Source organism: Brachypodium distachyon, chromosome 4 (assembly GCF_000005505.3).
Source record: "Brachypodium distachyon strain Bd21 chromosome 4, Brachypodium_distachyon_v3.0, whole genome shotgun sequence".
NCBI lineage: Eukaryota > Viridiplantae > Streptophyta > Magnoliopsida > Poales > Poaceae > Brachypodium > Brachypodium distachyon.
The window spans coordinates 43,793,297-43,810,335 of NC_016134.3; the positions used below are offsets into that span (position 1 = coordinate 43,793,297).

At 50.6% G+C, this 17,039-nt stretch overlaps 3 protein-coding genes and 1 long non-coding RNA gene across 9 annotated transcripts; 1 reads left to right on the forward strand and 3 right to left on the reverse strand.

Annotated features, from left to right (window-relative positions):
* Positions 1-316: 316 nt before the first annotated feature.
* Positions 317-5,297, reverse strand: LOC100835972 (WEB family protein At5g55860). 4 transcript variants are annotated; one of them, XM_024463645.1, is made up of 3 exons: positions 5,188-5,297; positions 4,036-4,224; positions 317-2,301 (listed from the first exon to the last, which is right to left on the reverse strand). In XM_024463645.1, exons 2-3 carry the CDS (start codon positions 4,204-4,206, stop codon positions 535-537), a joined length of 1,938 nt encoding a protein of 645 aa, XP_024319413.1. In that variant the 5' UTR covers positions 4,207-4,224; positions 5,188-5,297; the 3' UTR covers positions 317-534. The 4 variants fall into 4 exon arrangements, with proteins under 4 accessions (XP_024319413.1, XP_010238568.1, XP_010238567.1 ...); XM_010240266.3 differs by lacking the exon at positions 5,188-5,297 and adding an exon at positions 4,683-5,068; XM_010240265.3 differs by lacking the exon at positions 5,188-5,297 and adding an exon at positions 4,814-5,021.
* Positions 4,086-6,570, reverse strand: LOC104584741 (UDP-glycosyltransferase 88A1-like). Its single transcript, XM_014903005.2, has 2 exons — positions 5,188-6,570; positions 4,086-4,224 (listed from the first exon to the last, which is right to left on the reverse strand). The coding sequence occupies exons 1-2, from the start codon at positions 6,414-6,416 to the stop codon at positions 4,209-4,211; spliced, it is 1,245 nt and encodes a 414-aa protein (XP_014758491.2). The 5' UTR covers positions 6,417-6,570; the 3' UTR covers positions 4,086-4,208.
* Positions 6,571-9,437: 2,867 nt separating this feature from the next.
* Positions 9,438-11,155, reverse strand: LOC112268932. Of its 3 annotated transcripts, XR_002960487.1 has the most exons (3): positions 11,020-11,155; positions 10,082-10,917; positions 9,438-9,956 (listed from the first exon to the last, which is right to left on the reverse strand). It is a non-coding gene; the product is annotated as an uncharacterized LOC112268932 (long non-coding RNA). The 3 variants fall into 3 exon arrangements; XR_002960488.1 differs by lacking the exon at positions 11,020-11,155 and having other exon boundaries at positions 9,438-9,845; positions 10,082-10,960; XR_002960486.1 differs by lacking the exon at positions 11,020-11,155 and having other exon boundaries at positions 10,082-10,960.
* A 49-nt stretch (positions 11,156-11,204) lies between these two features.
* Positions 11,205-14,798, forward strand: LOC100841280 (oxygen-independent coproporphyrinogen-III oxidase-like protein sll1917). The gene is made up of 2 exons (XM_003578675.4): positions 11,205-12,136; positions 13,993-14,798. The coding sequence occupies exons 1-2, from the start codon at positions 11,361-11,363 to the stop codon at positions 14,621-14,623; spliced, it is 1,407 nt and encodes a 468-aa protein (XP_003578723.1). The 5' UTR covers positions 11,205-11,360; the 3' UTR covers positions 14,624-14,798.
* The last annotated feature ends 2,241 nt before the right edge of the window (positions 14,799-17,039 follow it).

The following is a 17,039-nucleotide window of genomic DNA, read 5'->3' on the forward strand; positions in this document are numbered from 1 at the left end:
TTTAAAGTCTGACTGATTTTATAAAAACAAAATGTACTAGAAGTTACAATATTAAATAAGTCTACTATGCAGATATATATCATGAAGGATTTAATAAAACTAATTTGAAGTTTTATGTGTTTGTAATTTTTTCTATAAATTTGGTCGAACATTAAGAAGTTTGATTTAGGATAAAGCTAGAAAATGTTACAAAAAGTAACAGGAGTGGTATTAAAAAAAGAAGCATGTGATCCTTCCATTTATCTTACGTTGCACACTATATTATGTGAAAGCAGCCAGAACTGACTTAGATGTGGTTGATAGCAGAAAAAAGTACTACTGGTATATCAACAAAAAGACACTGAATATTTGACATACAAAGTACCGATCCAATTGTCCCGAAAGAGTTAACAAAAAATACCAGGTAAAATATACATACATAACAGGATAAAGTTACGTCAGCAATGTCCTGCATGCAACCACAGATATATTACACAAGTTGTAGCATCCAACCATGTACTCGAATTTGAATTCACAACATGCGAATGAAAGATATTATACAGATTTTTCCCCAGGAAGGTATGATGGAGAACTGCCATCGGCCTGGTTCTTCTTCTTATGGAACATGCTTGTGATGTTTGGCAGCACAAAGCTCTTCCTCAGTAGCGTTTTGCCGCTCCTTTGTTGCCCATCGTTCCTCTCGGTGGGTTTTCCAGAAGAAGCTTTGTATACAGGCGGCTGCGTGCTTGCATGTGCTTCTGACGAAGGCAGGGACTCAGCAGTTTTCTTCTGTTCCCTCTCATGCCACCTCTTAAGCTCACCTTCTACAGCTTTCTTTGCTGCTTCAGCCATTTCAGCCCTCTTCAGTGCCTCCTCTGTTGCCAACTCCATGTCTTCCATCTCTTTTCGGGCAGTTTCCATTTTCTTTATTGCCTCGTTCTCACTGGCTCTGACAGCTTCCACTTGAGCCATGGCCGCAGATACTTTCATCTCACTCAATTTCTCTGACTCCTCCACCTTTCGGCTAAGGGATTCAAACTCCTCTTTTGAGATTGTGATCTTTCCCCCAGATTCAGAAGTTGAGGCTCGAACAGCACTTGCCCTGTCTGATAGTTGCTTTATCTGTTCAAGGGCCTTTGCTTCAGCTGCTTTTGCTTCTTCTGCTTCTTTCAAAGCAGATTGCAACTTTTCTTCGGCTTCTGTTAATGCAACCCGTGCTGCTTCAGCTTCATCTCTCAACTCTGCTGCACTCTTCTGCATCATTTCAGCTTCCTGCAGGGCATTTTTTGACTCGGATGACAACTGTTGCAGAGCTAGGATCAAATCATCAGAAGCTGTTGCTGCTTTTGATTCAGCAGAAACAGCTGCTTCAAGCTCAGATTTGCATTTTTGAAGCTTGACGTGTAGGTCTCCAACAATTGATTCCGTATCGGTATCCTTCTCTTTGAGCTGACTGTGCTCCTGCTTTACAGCTTCTAACTCCAGTTTCAGTGCTTCTACTAAACTCCGAAGAGAGCTTTCCTCTTCTGCTACTTTCTGCAACATCTCCTTAGCGTCATCCAACTCTGTGGTGACAGCAGCAACAGACTCTAAATCTAAAGCCCGGGCATCTTCAATCTTTTTCTGCATAGATAAAATCTCAGAGTTGGTCTCATCTAGCTTTTCTTTAAGAGTTTTATAAGCAGCAGGATCAAATTCATTTCTCAAAATTGACAATTTCTTCTCAGTTTCTTCTAAAGCTTGTTTGTATGTTTTCCTGGCGACATCCTTCTCAGCAAGGATTTGTGACTCTTCTTCATTTGCTTGCTGTGTCGCTGCCTTCACATGCAAAAGCGATTCTTGAATTGTTGCAGCCTCATTATGAAGTTGAGCAGCCTTTTCCTTGTTGGCTTCAGTTGAGTGCAATGATTCCTCTTCCTGCTGGGCAGCAGACAGCCTCATATCTAATGAGGTTTCAAAATCTTTCTTAAGCTTCCTAAGCTCCTGTTTTGCTGCATCAAGGTCTGCTAGGGCAGTTGCATACTGTTGCCTTGCACTGTCCAGTTCCTGCTTCAAAGAACTGTCTTTTCCAACAGCTTCATTCGAGCTGCCATGTTCAAGCTGCTTGGTTCGAGCCTTTGCATCTTCTGTGGCTTGAATAGCCAGCTCTTTAGACTTGCTGATTGCATCCAGCTTAGTTGTTAGCTCATCAACAGTTTTTCTAGCTTTCTCTAGCTCAGAGAGGGCTTGTACTCTGGTTATTTCAGCATTATTCAGCTGTTCCTTGTATTTATTCAACTCTTTCTGGGCCAAGTGCAGTTCTGTCTCCTTAGCTAACACCCTCTGCCAAAAAAATATGATTTAAATATTGAACTTCCAGAGTAAATTAGGATAACGGGATAGCAAACAGATCTAGTGAATTGTGTTGCATGGATAACAAAGTAGAGACTATGATAGTTAAGCCAATGCATCAGTACTTCTGTAATCTTCTATATCTAAGTAGGAGAAGCCCACTACCTTGATTTCTCTCAACATGCAAGCATGCCACATCATCACATCATTAATTTGTTCACACCTATTTAGTGGGAAACTCATATTTTTTGCACATGCATGCATGCTACTTTCCACAAGCTATAACCACTAAGTAAAATGTCAATCATACAATTTCATCAATATACTATTTTGTCGCAACTCACTTTCACTCATGTATGTTAACTACAAATTTCCGCAACAACGTGCGGGTCATTATCTAGTTATGTAAAACTCTAGGAGCCAGATATGAAGGTTGCAAAGGTAACACACACTTTTCCTGAATGCAGAAATATCTAGATGCATAAGAAAACATGTTAACTATAAGCTTATAAAATGATAGCAAGAGTATAATTTAATTCGAAGTCATGGATATTGGAAACAGGTGGAACAACAAAGACCTAAAAATTGGAAATAGTTGTAAGATTCTTTGAGAATCTAACAACTATTTACTTGGCAGAATCCAGCAGCCATAGGGCTAGGGCTACACTCTATGTTCAATTTAAAAGTCGCAAAGAAAAGAAAAGAAAAATATCAAGAAATTTGACTTATGGAAATCTTGCAAACATATTAACATTTGCAAGATAACAATACAAGGAAAAGTACAGTGCAAAACTTAATATTCTGTCAGGAACCAACAAAAATCTGTTATCATGCGTCATGGATGAGGACCCACAGCAATGTGCAGAAAGGTGGCTGCTGTAGGACCAGAACACCATATGTGATTATTGTTCAGACAATTCTGGTGGGGCAGATAAGTTCATGGCTTAGGGATAGATTAGTTGGAAAGCATATTTCTTAATTGGTTAAAAATATCTTCATGTGATATCTTCAGACAGAACAAATTAAGGGTCCTTTGATTTGAACGATTCCAAAACATAGAAAGAGATTTGAGTGGATGGAAATTTCCCTATGGAACAGGGTGCAAAGGGATCCCAAATCCTAGAAATTAAACAACACACATAGGAAAAATTCCTAGGGATTACAACACTTTGAATAAAACAGGTCCTAAAGAGGCATCGTCGTTATGTGCAATCCTAGAAATCAAACAACACATATAGGAAATATTCCTAGGGATTACAAGGCACATAGGAAGTTCATAATTTTCTTCCCATTCTCAATCAGGCCTGAAAGAATTGGCCTGTAATACTGTAAGAAGAGCTACAAACCAGCTGGTCAAGGGCGAGCACCATACCAGAACAAGGTTCATATCATCATGAGTTTCATAACACAGTGACATAAATTTACAAACAATCCACGTGTTTAGAATGTATATTTCTGTAAGGTAAAAGGCTATAACTTCTAAATGGGAAACACTCTTGCCATCACCATCAACAAATGAAAGAAAAGAAAACACATGTAAGTAACAGCAGCGGGTTGGTACCAAAACATAACTGATATCTCTCACTGAAATATGCTGGAATTTGTTTTCAATATTATAGTTATAGGGATACTGAAGGTAAGAGCAGACATCCTCAGTATTCATAATAGGTGCATAGGTTCACACATTAGATTCCTACTTGCGTAGTTCATTTCCAAAGTACCTACCTCCGCTTGAGGAGCCTTTGGCTTTCTTGCAGCCGATTTGTCAGATGAAACCCGAACTTCACCAAATAAGCTCACTGCAGCTTTGACAGATTCAAAAGGAGCTCTTGTGTCTATTTCACCAACCTCCAGTTTTTCTGCGTCGGTAATAGGTGGGCGAACTTTCGTAGCCATATTTACCTAATATGCAAGCTGCAATTGTAAAAGAGAGAGTAACATAGTTATAGAATGACATTAGCAGGGAAGCTATTGGTACATACCATAAGTGAATGTTCGACAATAAATACAAGCGTGACCAATTTGATCAAGGCAACTACCAGGGTGTGGTAATACAACATGAAAGAACAATAATTATGACTCGTCATCCTTTTCCAGTTAATGCTAATGTCCAATTTGGTGATTTGTGAACTCTCTGTAAGGCCTATCCGGCCTAGAGATGTCCAGAGTGAGAATCTACATGTCTTGCTCGTCTTCTCATCGTTCAAGCATTACAGCACGGGCGGAGGACCCGGTAGGGCAAGGTAGGGTGATTTTTGCCTCAGTTACGGATTGGGGAAGATTATGAAACGGGGAGCTAAAGGGCGGAATCCGTTCGTGGGGTGATGGGAGGAGAAACGGTCGGGAGCGAGAGAATCGAAGGGGAGATCAACCTGCTGTGGAGGCGCTCGCGCGAGGAGGAAGACGATGGGCGCTCGGCAGCGGGATGGGTGGCGGCGCTCCGCCGAGGAGGAAGAAGATCCAGGGAGCGAGGGAAAGGAAAGGTGTCGATTCTAGGGCTTACCAGGGACCAAGGAAATGTTCGTCGGTGTCGATCCGGAAGATGAGAGGACAGAGGTCCCGACCACTGCTTCCGGAAGAGACTGAGGCCGATAAGGAAACAAGATGGCCTCTACGGCGGAGATGGACGGAGAGGAAAGGCGGGCGGGGGGTTTCCGGCGGCGGCGGCGGAGGGGGTTGGGGTTAGGCGATCGGTCCGAAAGGAACGTGCGGCTTGGTCGGAGAGAGAAGAAGAAACGTTGGTGGGACACACGTATTTTCCGGGCATCCAATTGCCAATTCAATGTCCCTCAAAAATAGCCAATTCAATGGGCAGTGGCGGGGCCCACGTTTTTCAATGGGCAAAGCGATTAATAATCATAGGGCCGATAATCATACCCTCTCATCTCCACCCCGAGCCCCATCCCCTCGACCACATACACCTTGTTCATCCTCTGCTCCGCGTAGAGCGGCCAGCACAGCAGCGGCAGCCCCGCCGCCGCCACGCCCTCCAGCGTCGAGTTCCAGCCGCAGTGCGTCACGAACGCCCCCGTCGCCCTGTGCCGCAGCACCTCCACCTGCGGCGCCACGAGGCCTCTGTCCCTGGTGCGGTCCAGGAACCCGTGGGGGAGGAGCGAGCCCAGGTCCGTTATCTCCGGGAGCGGATCGCCGGGCCTGTGGTGGGCCGGGTCCGGCAGCGGGCTCCGCACCACCCAGAGGAATCTCTGGCCGGACTTCTCCAGCCCGGTCGCGATCTCCGATAGCTGGTTCTTCGAGAAGGTGCCCATGCTGCCGAAGGAGAGGAATACTATGCTGTTGTCGTCCGGCTGAGAGTCCAGCCACCGGAGGCACTCGTGTTGCTCGTCGTCTCCGGCTCCGGCGGAGACCAGCGGCCCGATGCAGTAAACCGACGGCGTGGGGCGGCCGGGGACGCAGAGCCCGTCCTCGAGCGCCTGCACCGCGAGGGGTTCCAGCGATTCCATGGAATTGATGAGGATCCCGTCCGATTGGGGCAACCGTTCGAACACGCGCAGGATGGAGTCGAGCGCCTCGCCCTGGGCCGCGACGTCGGAGGGCAAGTCGGAAGGTTTGAAAGGGGGAACGCCCGGGAAAGAGATTGTGGAGGAGTCGCGGAGAAGCTGGGTGTCCATGGCGGCGAGCTTGCTGGGCAGGTTGAGGAAGACGGCGAGGTTGCTGGCGGCGGACGAGAAGGCGTAGTAGGCGGGGATGCCGAGCTCGTCCGCGACGTCCTGCGCGTCGGCGCAGAACATGTCGATGACGAGCGCGTGGACGGGGGAGGAGCGCTGCAGCGAGCGGAGGAAGTCGCGGAGCGGCGCGTTCATGGCGGCCAGGAGATGGAGCATCTTCATGAGGTGGTGCGTGGGCGTGGCCTTGTCGTCGGCGGGCGCTGGCGGCGGCGGGGGAAGGACGTGGAAGGCGACGGAGGGGTTGGAGGCCTTTGCGCGGGCGACGGCGGCGGAGAAGGCAGAGGCCGCGGGGCTGTCGGCCGGCTCGACGAGCGCGACGGCGACGGCGAGGCCGTGGTCGAGGAACACCTTGGCGAGCTCGACCATGGGCACCAGGTGGCCGACGCCCAGGCCTGGGTACAGTACCACCGTCTTCTTCATCGGCTTCAGTTCACTATGCTTCTTCTTCCCCTGCTCCGTAAACGAGCCAGCGGCGTAACTTTTCGATCTTCCATGCCCAGACGAAATTGGGATTTTAGCCACGCGTGGTATGGAGTAGGGACCAAATTATTGAGAAAAAAATGCGTGGCTTTAATTCCCATCAAGTTTCTCCACGATGCCGATCGCCATGGTGCATTAATGGTGCTCGCGCGACGTCGCCTGGATCGACCTGGCGGATGGAGTGAAGCGTTGCTTGTGGGTTGTGGCCGAGAGCATTGCCGCGAACGCAGAAAGATTTCTCCTATTCTCGGCCTGTCGATTGCCTGGCGTTATTAATTGGTATCTGTAGAGAGGAAAGAGATTGGGAGAACGTGCCTTAGGTGCTCTCGATGTATTGCGCCTCAAATATATAGAGTACAAGATGTACAACCGCACGGTCAAAACTGAAACGGGGGAACATGGTGCAGAACTAGACTACGTCGGCGTCGTGGGCATCTTGGAGGTGATCGACGTGGGACGCAAGGCAGTTTCGTTCAACACCTCGGCGCAGGTTGAGCGTCCGATGGTCGATGGCGACGAGCGGATGCACAAGCTGGATCGGAAGTCCTCAAACACTAAAGTGGGCAATCCCTTCATCATCACGTCGGCAAACTGCTGTGTCGTAGGAACATGCCGCGAACGAAATGGATATCCAGCTCGATGTGCTTTGTCCGGCGATGATGCAAAGGATTGGCCGCCATGTAGACCGAGGATATGTTGTCGCAGTAGACGACCGTGGCGCTGTTGAGGGGCAGGTGAAGCTCGCCGAGGAGCTGGCGGAGCCAGCAGCATTCGGCAACGGCGTTTGCCACGCCGCGGTACTCGGCTTCGGCGCTGGACCGCGGGACAGTAGGCTGGCGCTTGAACGACCAGGACACCAATGAGTCGCCGAGGTAGACGGCGTAGCCGGAAGTGGAACGACGCGTGTCAGGGCAGCTTGCCCAGTCGGCGTACGAGTAGGCGACAATGTCCAGCTTGGCGGAGCGCTGAATGTGCAGCCCGTGCCCGGTGGTGCCACTGATGTACCGGAGAATGCGCTTGACGAAGGTGAGGTGGTGCTCCCGGGGATCATGCATGAAGAGGCACGCCTGTTGCACCGCGTACGTGATGTCGGGGCGTGTCATCGTCAGGTACTGCAGGGCCCCAACAATGCTCCTGTACTCAGACGGGTCGGCGACGGCGGGCGTAGAAGCAGCATCCAGTTTAGGCTTGGTGTCCACCGGCGTGCTGACCGGTTTGCACGCCATCATGCCAGCACGCTCAAGCAGTTCGTCGGCGTACTGCTGCTGGCCGAGGAAGAAGCCCGCCGGAGTGCGGGAGACCTGGATGCCGAGGAAGAAGTGCAGAGGCCCCATGTCCTACATGGAGAACATGCCGAGGAGCTTGCTGGTGAGGAGCCAGAGCAGTGCCGTGGAGGAAGCGGACAGGACGATGTCGTCGACGTACAGCAAGATGTAGGCAGCATCGGGGCCGCGCCGGTACACAAAGAGCGAGTGGTCGGACTTCGTGGTGATGAACCCGATGGATCGGAGGAACGCCGTGAAGCGATCATACCAGGCGCGGGGCGCCTGCTTCAGCCCGTAGAGTGACCGGTCGAGGAGGCAGACATGTCCCGGCTGAGTGGCGTCGACAAAGCCGGTCGGTTGTTGACAGTAGACACGCTCGGTGAGGAAGCCGTGCAAGAAGGCATTGTTGACGTCAAGCTGGTGTACCGGCCAATCACGTGACGCTGCAATGGCGAGGACGGCACGGATGGTTGCCGCTTTCACCACCGGACTGAAAGTTTCGTCCAAGTCCACTCCGGCCTGCTGCAAGAAGCCGCGGACCACCCAGCGCGCCTTGTACCGGGCCAACGTGTCGGCCGGGTTGAGCTTGTGGCGGAACAGCCATTTGCCGGTGACGATGTTGGCGCCGGGTGGGCGAGGCACCAGCCGCCACGTGTTGTTGGCCATCAGAGCCCTGTATTCATCCTGCATAGCAGCAAGCCAACAAGGATCGCGTAATGCCGAGCGCACGGATTTGGGAATTGGGCTGATGGCGGAGGTAGTGGTGGCGAGGTTAGTCTGGGTTTTGTATTTGGGGTTGGGTTTGAACGTACTGAGCTGGGAGCGGGTGATCATGGTGTGGGTAGGTGCGATGGCCCCGATAGGCGCAGCTGGAGGGGCGTCTGCCGCGGCAGAAGGGTAGTCTGGCGCGGGAGAGGGGGAGGCAGACGCGACGGAAGGAGAGGCGGGCGCAGCCGGTGTGTGTGGAGGAGTGGCAGATGGGGAGATGGGTGCGGCAGAAGGAGAGGCTGCTGGTGGGCACGCAGGAGACGCAGAGTTTGCCGCGGTAGAGGGCACGACAGAGGTGGGTGTTGCCGCGGCAGGCGCGGTAGCGGGAGGCAGCAGTGAAGGACGGCGAGGGGAGAACCCCGCCACTATGCAAGGCTCGGGAGGGGGGTGCGATGGGCGAAATGGGAATTGGGACTCGTCGAAGAACACATGCCGGAAGACGACAACCTTGTCTGTGGCATTGTTGTAGCAGTGGGAGGGAGAGTAGCCGATGAACGTGCACGCGGCAGAGCGTGGGGCAAGCTTGTGCGGAGTGGTGGCGGTGAGGTTTGGGTAGCACAGGCAACCGAAGGTGCGCAGGGAGGAGTAGTCCGGGGTGGTGCCATAGAGGAGCTCGAAGGGCGTCGTGTGGTGGTGGGGACGGCAGAGTCGGCGGTTGACGAGGAAGGTGGCGGTGGCAAGGGCTTCTGCCCAGAATGAGTTGGGCATGGAGGCATGTAGGAGGAGGGTGCGCATGGTGTCATTGAGCGTGCGGAGCATGCGTTCGGCGCGTCCATTCTGAGGGGAAGTGTACGGGCAGGACATGCGGAGCTGCACGCCATGCTCAGCAAGGAAGGAGCTCATCGCAGCATTGTCGAACTCGCGACCGTTGTCAAATTGAAGAGTGAGCAGGGGGAGGTGGAATTGGGTGTGGACGAAAGCAATGAACTGGCGTAAAGTGTTGTCGTAAGGGAAAAGACCAAACAAAGTGACTGTAATCATCAAGAACAACAAGATAGTAGGTAAAGCCGGACAAACTAGGGACCGGCGAGGTCCATACATCACAGTGAACAAGATGAAAAGGCACAAACGAAACATGAACTGAGTCTGAAAATGGAAACCGAACATTTTTTCCTAGCTGACACGAGTGACAAGTATGCGCAGAGCGACGAGGTGTGGCCGGTGATGCAGTGCGGAGAAGACGGGCGAGCGACGAGCGTCCAGGATGTCCGAGGCGGGCATGCCAATCATCGGCGGTAGCAGAAGCTTGGAGGCTGATGGGTGGGCGCGGCGCGAGCAGATACAGGTCGTCGCCGGTGTCATCACTGCGGAGAATCACCTGGCGAGTGTGCCGATCCTTGACAGAAAAACCAAGATCATCAAATTCAACGGAAACCGGGTTCTGACGACGAACTAGACGGTTGACAGAGATGAGGTTCTTGACAAGGGAGGGGGGAACGAGGATATCCTGCATGTGGAGAGGGTGAGAGGAAGTGGGAATGGAGAGATGGCCGGTGTGCGTGACAGGCATAGTTGATCCGTTGCCCACTACTATACGAGAATGAAATGAGGGACTGAGAGACGACAACATACCAGGGGATGAAGACATGTGCGTGCTCGCCCCAGTGTCCATGTACCATTCGCCGGGCGCCGGGGATGAGGACGAGGACGCCGACATGGTGTTCAGAGCCCGGATGAGAGCCGTCTGATCCCAGGCTGGCGCGGCGGTCGGGACAGGAGGCGGAGGGGGCAGCGCGTAGTGCAGACCGGCGAAGTTGGGCATCGGCAGAGCGATGGGGCGCGGGCCGAGGACGCCGGCGCCTGGAGCGTGGGGACGCCAGGGGACAGGCCAGGCGTGAACCAGTCTAGTCCACGGGTTGGTTCCTGGAGCCGGCAGGGTCGACGCGGACTGGCGAGAGGAGGAGCGGTCGATGTGGAGGAGCCCCCGCCGGTGGTCTTGGTCTGCGGCCGCCCCTGCTGCTTCCCCTTGCCCTTGTTGCGGGAGTTGCCGTTCCCGGTGTTGTGGGCGCCGCCGGTGCCGCCCCCGTGATGGACAGGCGCAGCGTGCTGGGCTGTGTCGGTGGAGCGTGTTGGGGTGCCCTCACGAAGCTCCTCCAGGACAAGGAACGCCCTGCAGCGGAGGAAGGAGGGAAACGGCGACATGGAGGTGAGGATCGAGACGGCGTAGTTGTACCGCGGGTTAAGGCCCTGGAACATGGCGAGGACGAGGTCGCGGTCGGTGATGGGGCTGCCGAGGTCGTGAAGCTAGTTGGCGAGGTCCTTGAGCCGGGCGAAGTAGTCGTGCATCGACAGGGCGCCTTGCTCGAGCTTGCGAAGCTGGGTGGTGATGACGACCGCCTGCGTTTCTTGGTTGTCGAGGAAGATGCTGGCGATGGCGTTCCAGGTAGCGACCGGAAATGGATGAGTTTCTAGCAAAACCACAATGAAAATAAATACTGAAAATGAAATTGTGACCACCATTTCAAAATACGCGGTTGGGCTTAAAATGGGCTAGAACAAGCAATTGGCACCGTTGAATCGCTCGCGAGCATCCCACGGCCCACAGAAATTTTATGCCTTCTCTTGCACGTTTTGGGCCTGTTTATTTTTCTAGCTTTCTCTTGACTGAGCCCATGCTCGGTTGCTCGGAGGGACACTCGGTCCATTATCGCCCCCACACCAGAAAATGGGTTGCTCGGAGTCGGAGGGACAGTTGGCACGTACTGTAGTCAAGTTATTTCTTGCTCTAAAACTCCAGAAAAATGGACTGGTTCATAGCAGTACGCTAATCGCCCATCCGTACCGCATAGACTCTCTCGATTGGATTGTACTGTTGGTTCCACCAGGTCCACTCGGAAGCCGCTGGTCAGCAATGCTAAGATCAGCCTTGCCGTTCGTGTTCCAATTCCCGCACAGGAAACCGCCCCCAATCCGCCCACGCCCACCACCTGTTCGTCGCTATGCCTCCCCCCCAGCCGCCGCCGGCTCCGTCCCACCGCCGCTCCCTCCGTCCTCCGCCTACGTCCACCTCCCATTCTGCCGCAAGCGCTGCCATTACTGCGACTTCCCCATCGTCGCGCTCGGCTCCTCCTCTCCCTCTCCCCGGGGCGAGGCCGAGGACCCACGGATCGCCGACTACGTGCGCCTCCTGCTCCGGGAGGTGGCCGCCACGCGCGCCGTGTCCGACGACGGCGTCCCTCTCGAGACCATCTTCTTCGGCGGCGGCACGCCGTCGCTGGTCCCGCCGAGGCTCGTGGCCGCGGTGCTCGACGCGCTGCGCGGCAAGTTCGGCCTGTCCGCGTGCCCCGAGGTGTCCATCGAGATGGACCCCGGCACCTTCGACGCCGCCAAGCTCAGGGAGCTGGTCGGCGTGGGCGTCAACCGGGTGTCGCTCGGCGTGCAGGCGTTCCAGGAGGACCTGCTCCGAGCCTGCGGCCGCGCGCACGGGCTGGCTGAGGTGCGAGAGGCCGTCGGGATCGTGACCGGGTGCGAGGGGCTCCAGAACTGGAGCATGGACCTCATCTCCTCGCTGCCCAACCAGACCGAGGAGATGTGGGAGGAGAGCTTGAGGTGCACCATCGATGCCCGGCCCACGCATGTCTCCGTCTATGACCTGCAGATCGAGCAGGGCACCAAGTTTGGCCAAATGTGAGTTTCTTCTGGCCATACTCTTGTCTTCGAAATTTGCTCGGTACTGAAAAAACCTTATTTTGTTGTGTGTGTATTGTGGCCTTATGTTTTTGATTCGGTGTGTAGTGGTTCGATGCTGCTATAGATAAGGAGGAACTGGAGAAAACAACAAATACAATAGAATCACCGCTATCATACAATTAGCTAAAAGTCTTGTTTCATTTGCACTTGTTTGTGTTGTCGAAGTTCTCTAGTTCAGTCCTGTTCTCAAAGTCATGATGGAGGTAGTTGCAAAGTTATAAACCCTCTTTTATTGAAAGGAATTTGTAGGATTTTGATTTTTCAAAGTTTAGGCCATGTTTGATAGCTCTGTTTTTTCTCAGTATTTTGAGAATGCTACAGTTTTTTTTATATACTCTGGTTTTATATACAAAGAGGTGTTTGGCTACCTAAAAATACTACAGTTTTAATACCAGGGTATTCTCAAAACTGAGGTATTTCCTCTGTATAAAATAAAGAGGTCTGGACCTCTTTATTTTTTACAGAACACGGAGAGAAAAACGCCCCCGCCTGGTTCCCTGTCCATCAGGCCGCCACCGCTCCATCGCCGGCGATGGGGAAATCAGGAGATCGCATCAAATCAGGAGACTGGAAATCAACGGAAGCAGTTCTTCTCATGCCATCGCATCAAATCAGGAGACTGGGAAATCAACGGAAGCAAGACATGGCCCAGCCACGGCAGCACGTCGTTGGTGAGGACGCTGAGGCGCTGAGGCGATCTCTGCGCCTTGATTCCTTCTCGGGTGTTGAAGGCATATCGTTTGGCTCCGGCCTGAACCAAGTTAATCAAAAATATATGTTTATGCGCGGCACCGGCGGTGGGCTGGACGGGAACGCGAGGAACGCGGCGGCGCGGCGCGGTTGGACAGGGATGTGAGGAGCGTGGCGCCGTGGCGGGCTTGACGGGGATGCGACAGGTGCGAGGCTGAACGGGGACACGACAGGTGCGCGGCGCCGGCGGCGAGGCTGAACGCGCACCGCCAGCGCACCGCCATGGCTCCTGGAGCTTATCGCCTCTGTTCAACGCAGTGGATAATCTGAGATTCTATCTACTCATGGGTGGGTCCAATGCAGAAAATACAATACAGACCGAAGTATCCAATGCAACCAAACACTGCATAGAATTTTCAATACTCCACAATACTCTAGTTTGGTAAAACCGTAATATTTTGTATCTGAAGTTTAAAATACCGTAGTTTGTCAATACTCTGGTTTTTGAAATACTTTGTTACCAAACATAGCCTTAGGCTGTTTGCTTTGTTGGATTAGAAACCTTGACAATTTTCCTCTGAGCCACTTTGCAACTTGATTCCAATAGAAAATTTGCATTGGATATAACCTCTTGGTAAAGAAATTATGAGTCATGCAATCATGGGGTTCTTGTGGTGTAATCAAACAGCCTTTGGTGTCAGTCCGATGTTTTTCAATCCGATAGAATCGAAGAGGGCTTGTCTTTGCAATCCTGCAATTTTTATTCCATGATTTTGGAACCCTACAAATCAGAGACCCTTGACTGCAATGAGCTTTTTATTATTACTAGCACAGTACCTGTGACTGTGCGTTGCTACGGCTCTAAAGTACATGTTCCAAGAGAATGTTGTGATTAATAGATCATATAATCCATAGGAGTTATCATCTCAATGAATTTGCAAAATCAACAAGTGACACGAATAAAAATAATGCTGTCCAAAGTTGGACCACCGCCACCAATCGAGTCGTTTATAGTACTATAGAAATTTCAAGGATTCTCATATTCTCATTGTAAATATGTGTCAGATGGATGCCAACCATTTTTTTCATATTAAATGTTGCAGGTATACTCCTGGTGTATATCCTCTTCCAAACGAGACCGACTCTGCAAACTTTTACAAGATGGCTTCCAAACGGCTTTCTGAAGCAGGATATAAACACTATGAGATCAGTAGCTACTGCAGGACTGGCTATGAGTGCAAGCACAATCTAACATATTGGCAAAACCGACCATTCTATGCGTTTGGTCTTGGATCGGCAAGCTACATCAATGGTGTCAGGTTCTCCAGGCCCAGAAGAATGAAAGAATATGCAGATTGGGTTCAGAAGCTGGAAGACGGAACTTGGTGCCATGAGTCTATCACCTCTGAGATGAAGGACATGGCAATGGACTCGGTGATGCTATCACTAAGAACAGCTTGGGGGCTGGATCTGCATAGTTTCAGTAAATCCTATGGAAAGAATCTGACACTATCTTTGTGTAGTATGTTTAGGCCTTTTGTAGAGAGTGGGCTTGTGATTGCGATGGACGCGGAGCGACAAGCCCTGCACCCTAGTGAGTTTGAGTTGGAGTTGGATTCAGAAAACAAGGGTGAGACTGGTAGCAGGGTTGCCTTCATCCGCCTGAGTGACCCAGATGGATTCTTATTGTCCAATGAGTTGATCTCACTTGCTTTTGGGATTATTTCACCATAAGAGGGGTTTGCTCTTCAGTTGTTTTGATTATCTGACCAAATTGACATGTACTGATCTATTTTGAGTTTGGTTTGATAGGCAGAGGTTATCCTGAGACGCATACCATTTTTGTCCAGAACTTGCAGATGGATGTAAATTGGAACAGTTATTAGTCTCGAGAGAAGTATTACATCTATGCACTTCAGGCGTTAAAAAAGTTTAGGTCTGCCTCATCATATGGGCTGCCCTGTCCCTAACCAAGGATAGAGATAAATCTCGTCAATGCAGTATGGCCAACTTGGCCCAGTAGCTGCTAGCCATTTAGAACCTTCTAGGGTGAGCCATCCTTCTAATAACGGCAAAGGTGCATTTGATATTTAAGTATTTTAAAAGAGGTAATTCACTGTCACTCGCGCCATCGTTAGAGGGTAAAAAGTATAATCCGTTACACAATCTCTGACATCAAGTATGATCTCTATGAGTCTGTCTAATCCACTCGCGCGCCGGCCAGTCGGCCACACACGAGACGTGCACGGCTCTGTGGCCTTATGGGACACCCGCGTGTGTGTGCATGCACGAATTGTATATACCTTCGGTTCAGGATATTTGTTTTCTGGAAATGGAACACAATAAAATGGGAGTATTATCTTCAGAGGATCGTACGGTTCGAAATGAAACACCGGATATGGGTTGGGACATACTCCAATTGATTACGAATTCCTATTTCTAGCAACCACCCCGTTGTCTGGTTCTGTTGACTTCAGAATTGGGTTGGGACCTGCAGTAGTACAGTACAATTAAGTTAGCGTGGACACGTTTCAATCAAACTAGAGTTAGCCTGCGGACGCGGCGCTCGAACGCAGTGGTTAGCCGATTTGCATTGAAATCACGACAAGTATTTAGAAACGGAGTGAGTACCTATAATCAATCATGTCAGGTTTCAAACCGGAAAAAAAAACATGTCAGGTTTCAAACTTCTAACAATATCCCCAAAGGAAATATGTTGGAAGATAAGGCGGTTATGGGTCGCCCACGCCACGAGCCAAGAAAGATAATACACACAGTCACACAGACATGGCTGGTCTTGTATTGCTACGTCGTTGCGTGTACAGATATCTGAAAGGGACAGAGCACATAACTACGGGCGCCTCTCCGGCAAATCAGCATCGCAGTCCGTGGTTAGGTAGGGTGAAAGATCCAAAAAGAGGTCGAAGGCGATGAAAAGGTTTAGCCTCCACCAACTTTTTCCTTGTCGTTCGACGCCGTGGGACTGGGAGGCCCGGTAAAAGCGTCATCTTAATTTAATCTTTATTTAGTTCAGACTTTAATTAATTAGAAGAAGATGTAAACCTCTGAGAGTAACCCCAAAAGGTGGCATCATCATCAAGAGACAATCAAGAGACCGATCGACTCGTTCCAGGAAACTCAGTCCATGGACTTGTTCACGTTCGAGTGCTCGACCGTGCGCAGGAAAAGTGGAATTTGGAAGGTGTATACTGTATACAGTATACTAGATGGAGACTTTGGAGAGGAGCAAGTCAAACACATGCATGATGTACTACTGCAGATGTATTCTAGACGCCGTAGCTCCTGGCGTCTGGAAGGCGCGCGATCGAGAGACATTGGAGAAAAAGGTCCGGACTGGCCCTGCAAATCCCCGACGTACGAGAATTTTGGGCGATTATTTCTTTGATTTTAGTCAAATACGCATGCAGTATGTCAGGATAGGAAAGTAAACCAAATAGGAGTAGGCAACAGTGATGAGTAACATAAGTTTGACTAGACTTTGGATGTGTTATCGTCATGCATGTTCTCCCGATGACCCCTGGAGGTTAAGGATGTAAATGGCTGGTCAAACCGCGCTAGTGTGTTTTTTCATTAAAAAAAATCATTGGCCTGCAGAAGTCATAAACGGGCCTGAATGGACACCAAGCGGGCCGCCGTTTACATCCCAACTGGGGGTTGATGTCCACATTATCTTTTCGTAACAGCAATAAGTTTCCTTTTTCTTCGGTTGGAGTGGATAAGTCACCAACAGTGGTGTGATTTGGTTAACTTGTTCATATTTTTTATCAACAAAAATGTCATGGCGAATAAATTAGTACTCCCTCCGTCCTATATTAAGTGACTTTCTATTACATGTATCTAGACGCATTTTAGGCATAAATACATCCATATTTGGACAAATTTGAGTCACTTAATATGAGACGAAGAGAGTACTTTTTTCTCTAAAAAATTAAAAAAATACTTTTAGGTTAAAACGTTTGAACAGAAACGTTCATTACGGATAAACTGCTGAAAACACAACAGTGAAATTGGACGGGGCGCACGCTCTGTCTCTGGACATTCTGAACGAGGGTATTGTTGCAACTTTCGGAAGGAGGCACGTAGACGCTTACGCACGTGCAGTTGTGCATTGACAAGTACGTACAGGCAT

Coding starts and splice junctions, on each gene's coding strand:
- LOC100835972 (XM_024463645.1), bottom strand. CDS start 4,206: ATGGCTACGAAAGTTCGCCCACCTATTACCGACGCAGAAAAACTGGAG. Junction 2,302..4,035: donor CAAAGGCTCCTCAAGCGGAG/GTAGGTACTTTG, acceptor TTTTTTTGGCAG/AGGGTGTTAGCTAAGGAGAC.
- LOC104584741 (XM_014903005.2), bottom strand. CDS start 6,416: ATGAAGAAGACGGTGGTACTGTACCCAGGCCTGGGCGTCGGCCACCTG.
- LOC100841280 (XM_003578675.4), top strand. CDS start 11,361: ATGCTAAGATCAGCCTTGCCGTTCGTGTTCCAATTCCCGCACAGGAAA. Junction 12,137..13,992: donor GGCACCAAGTTTGGCCAAAT/GTGAGTTTCTTC, acceptor TAAATGTTGCAG/GTATACTCCTGGTGTATATC.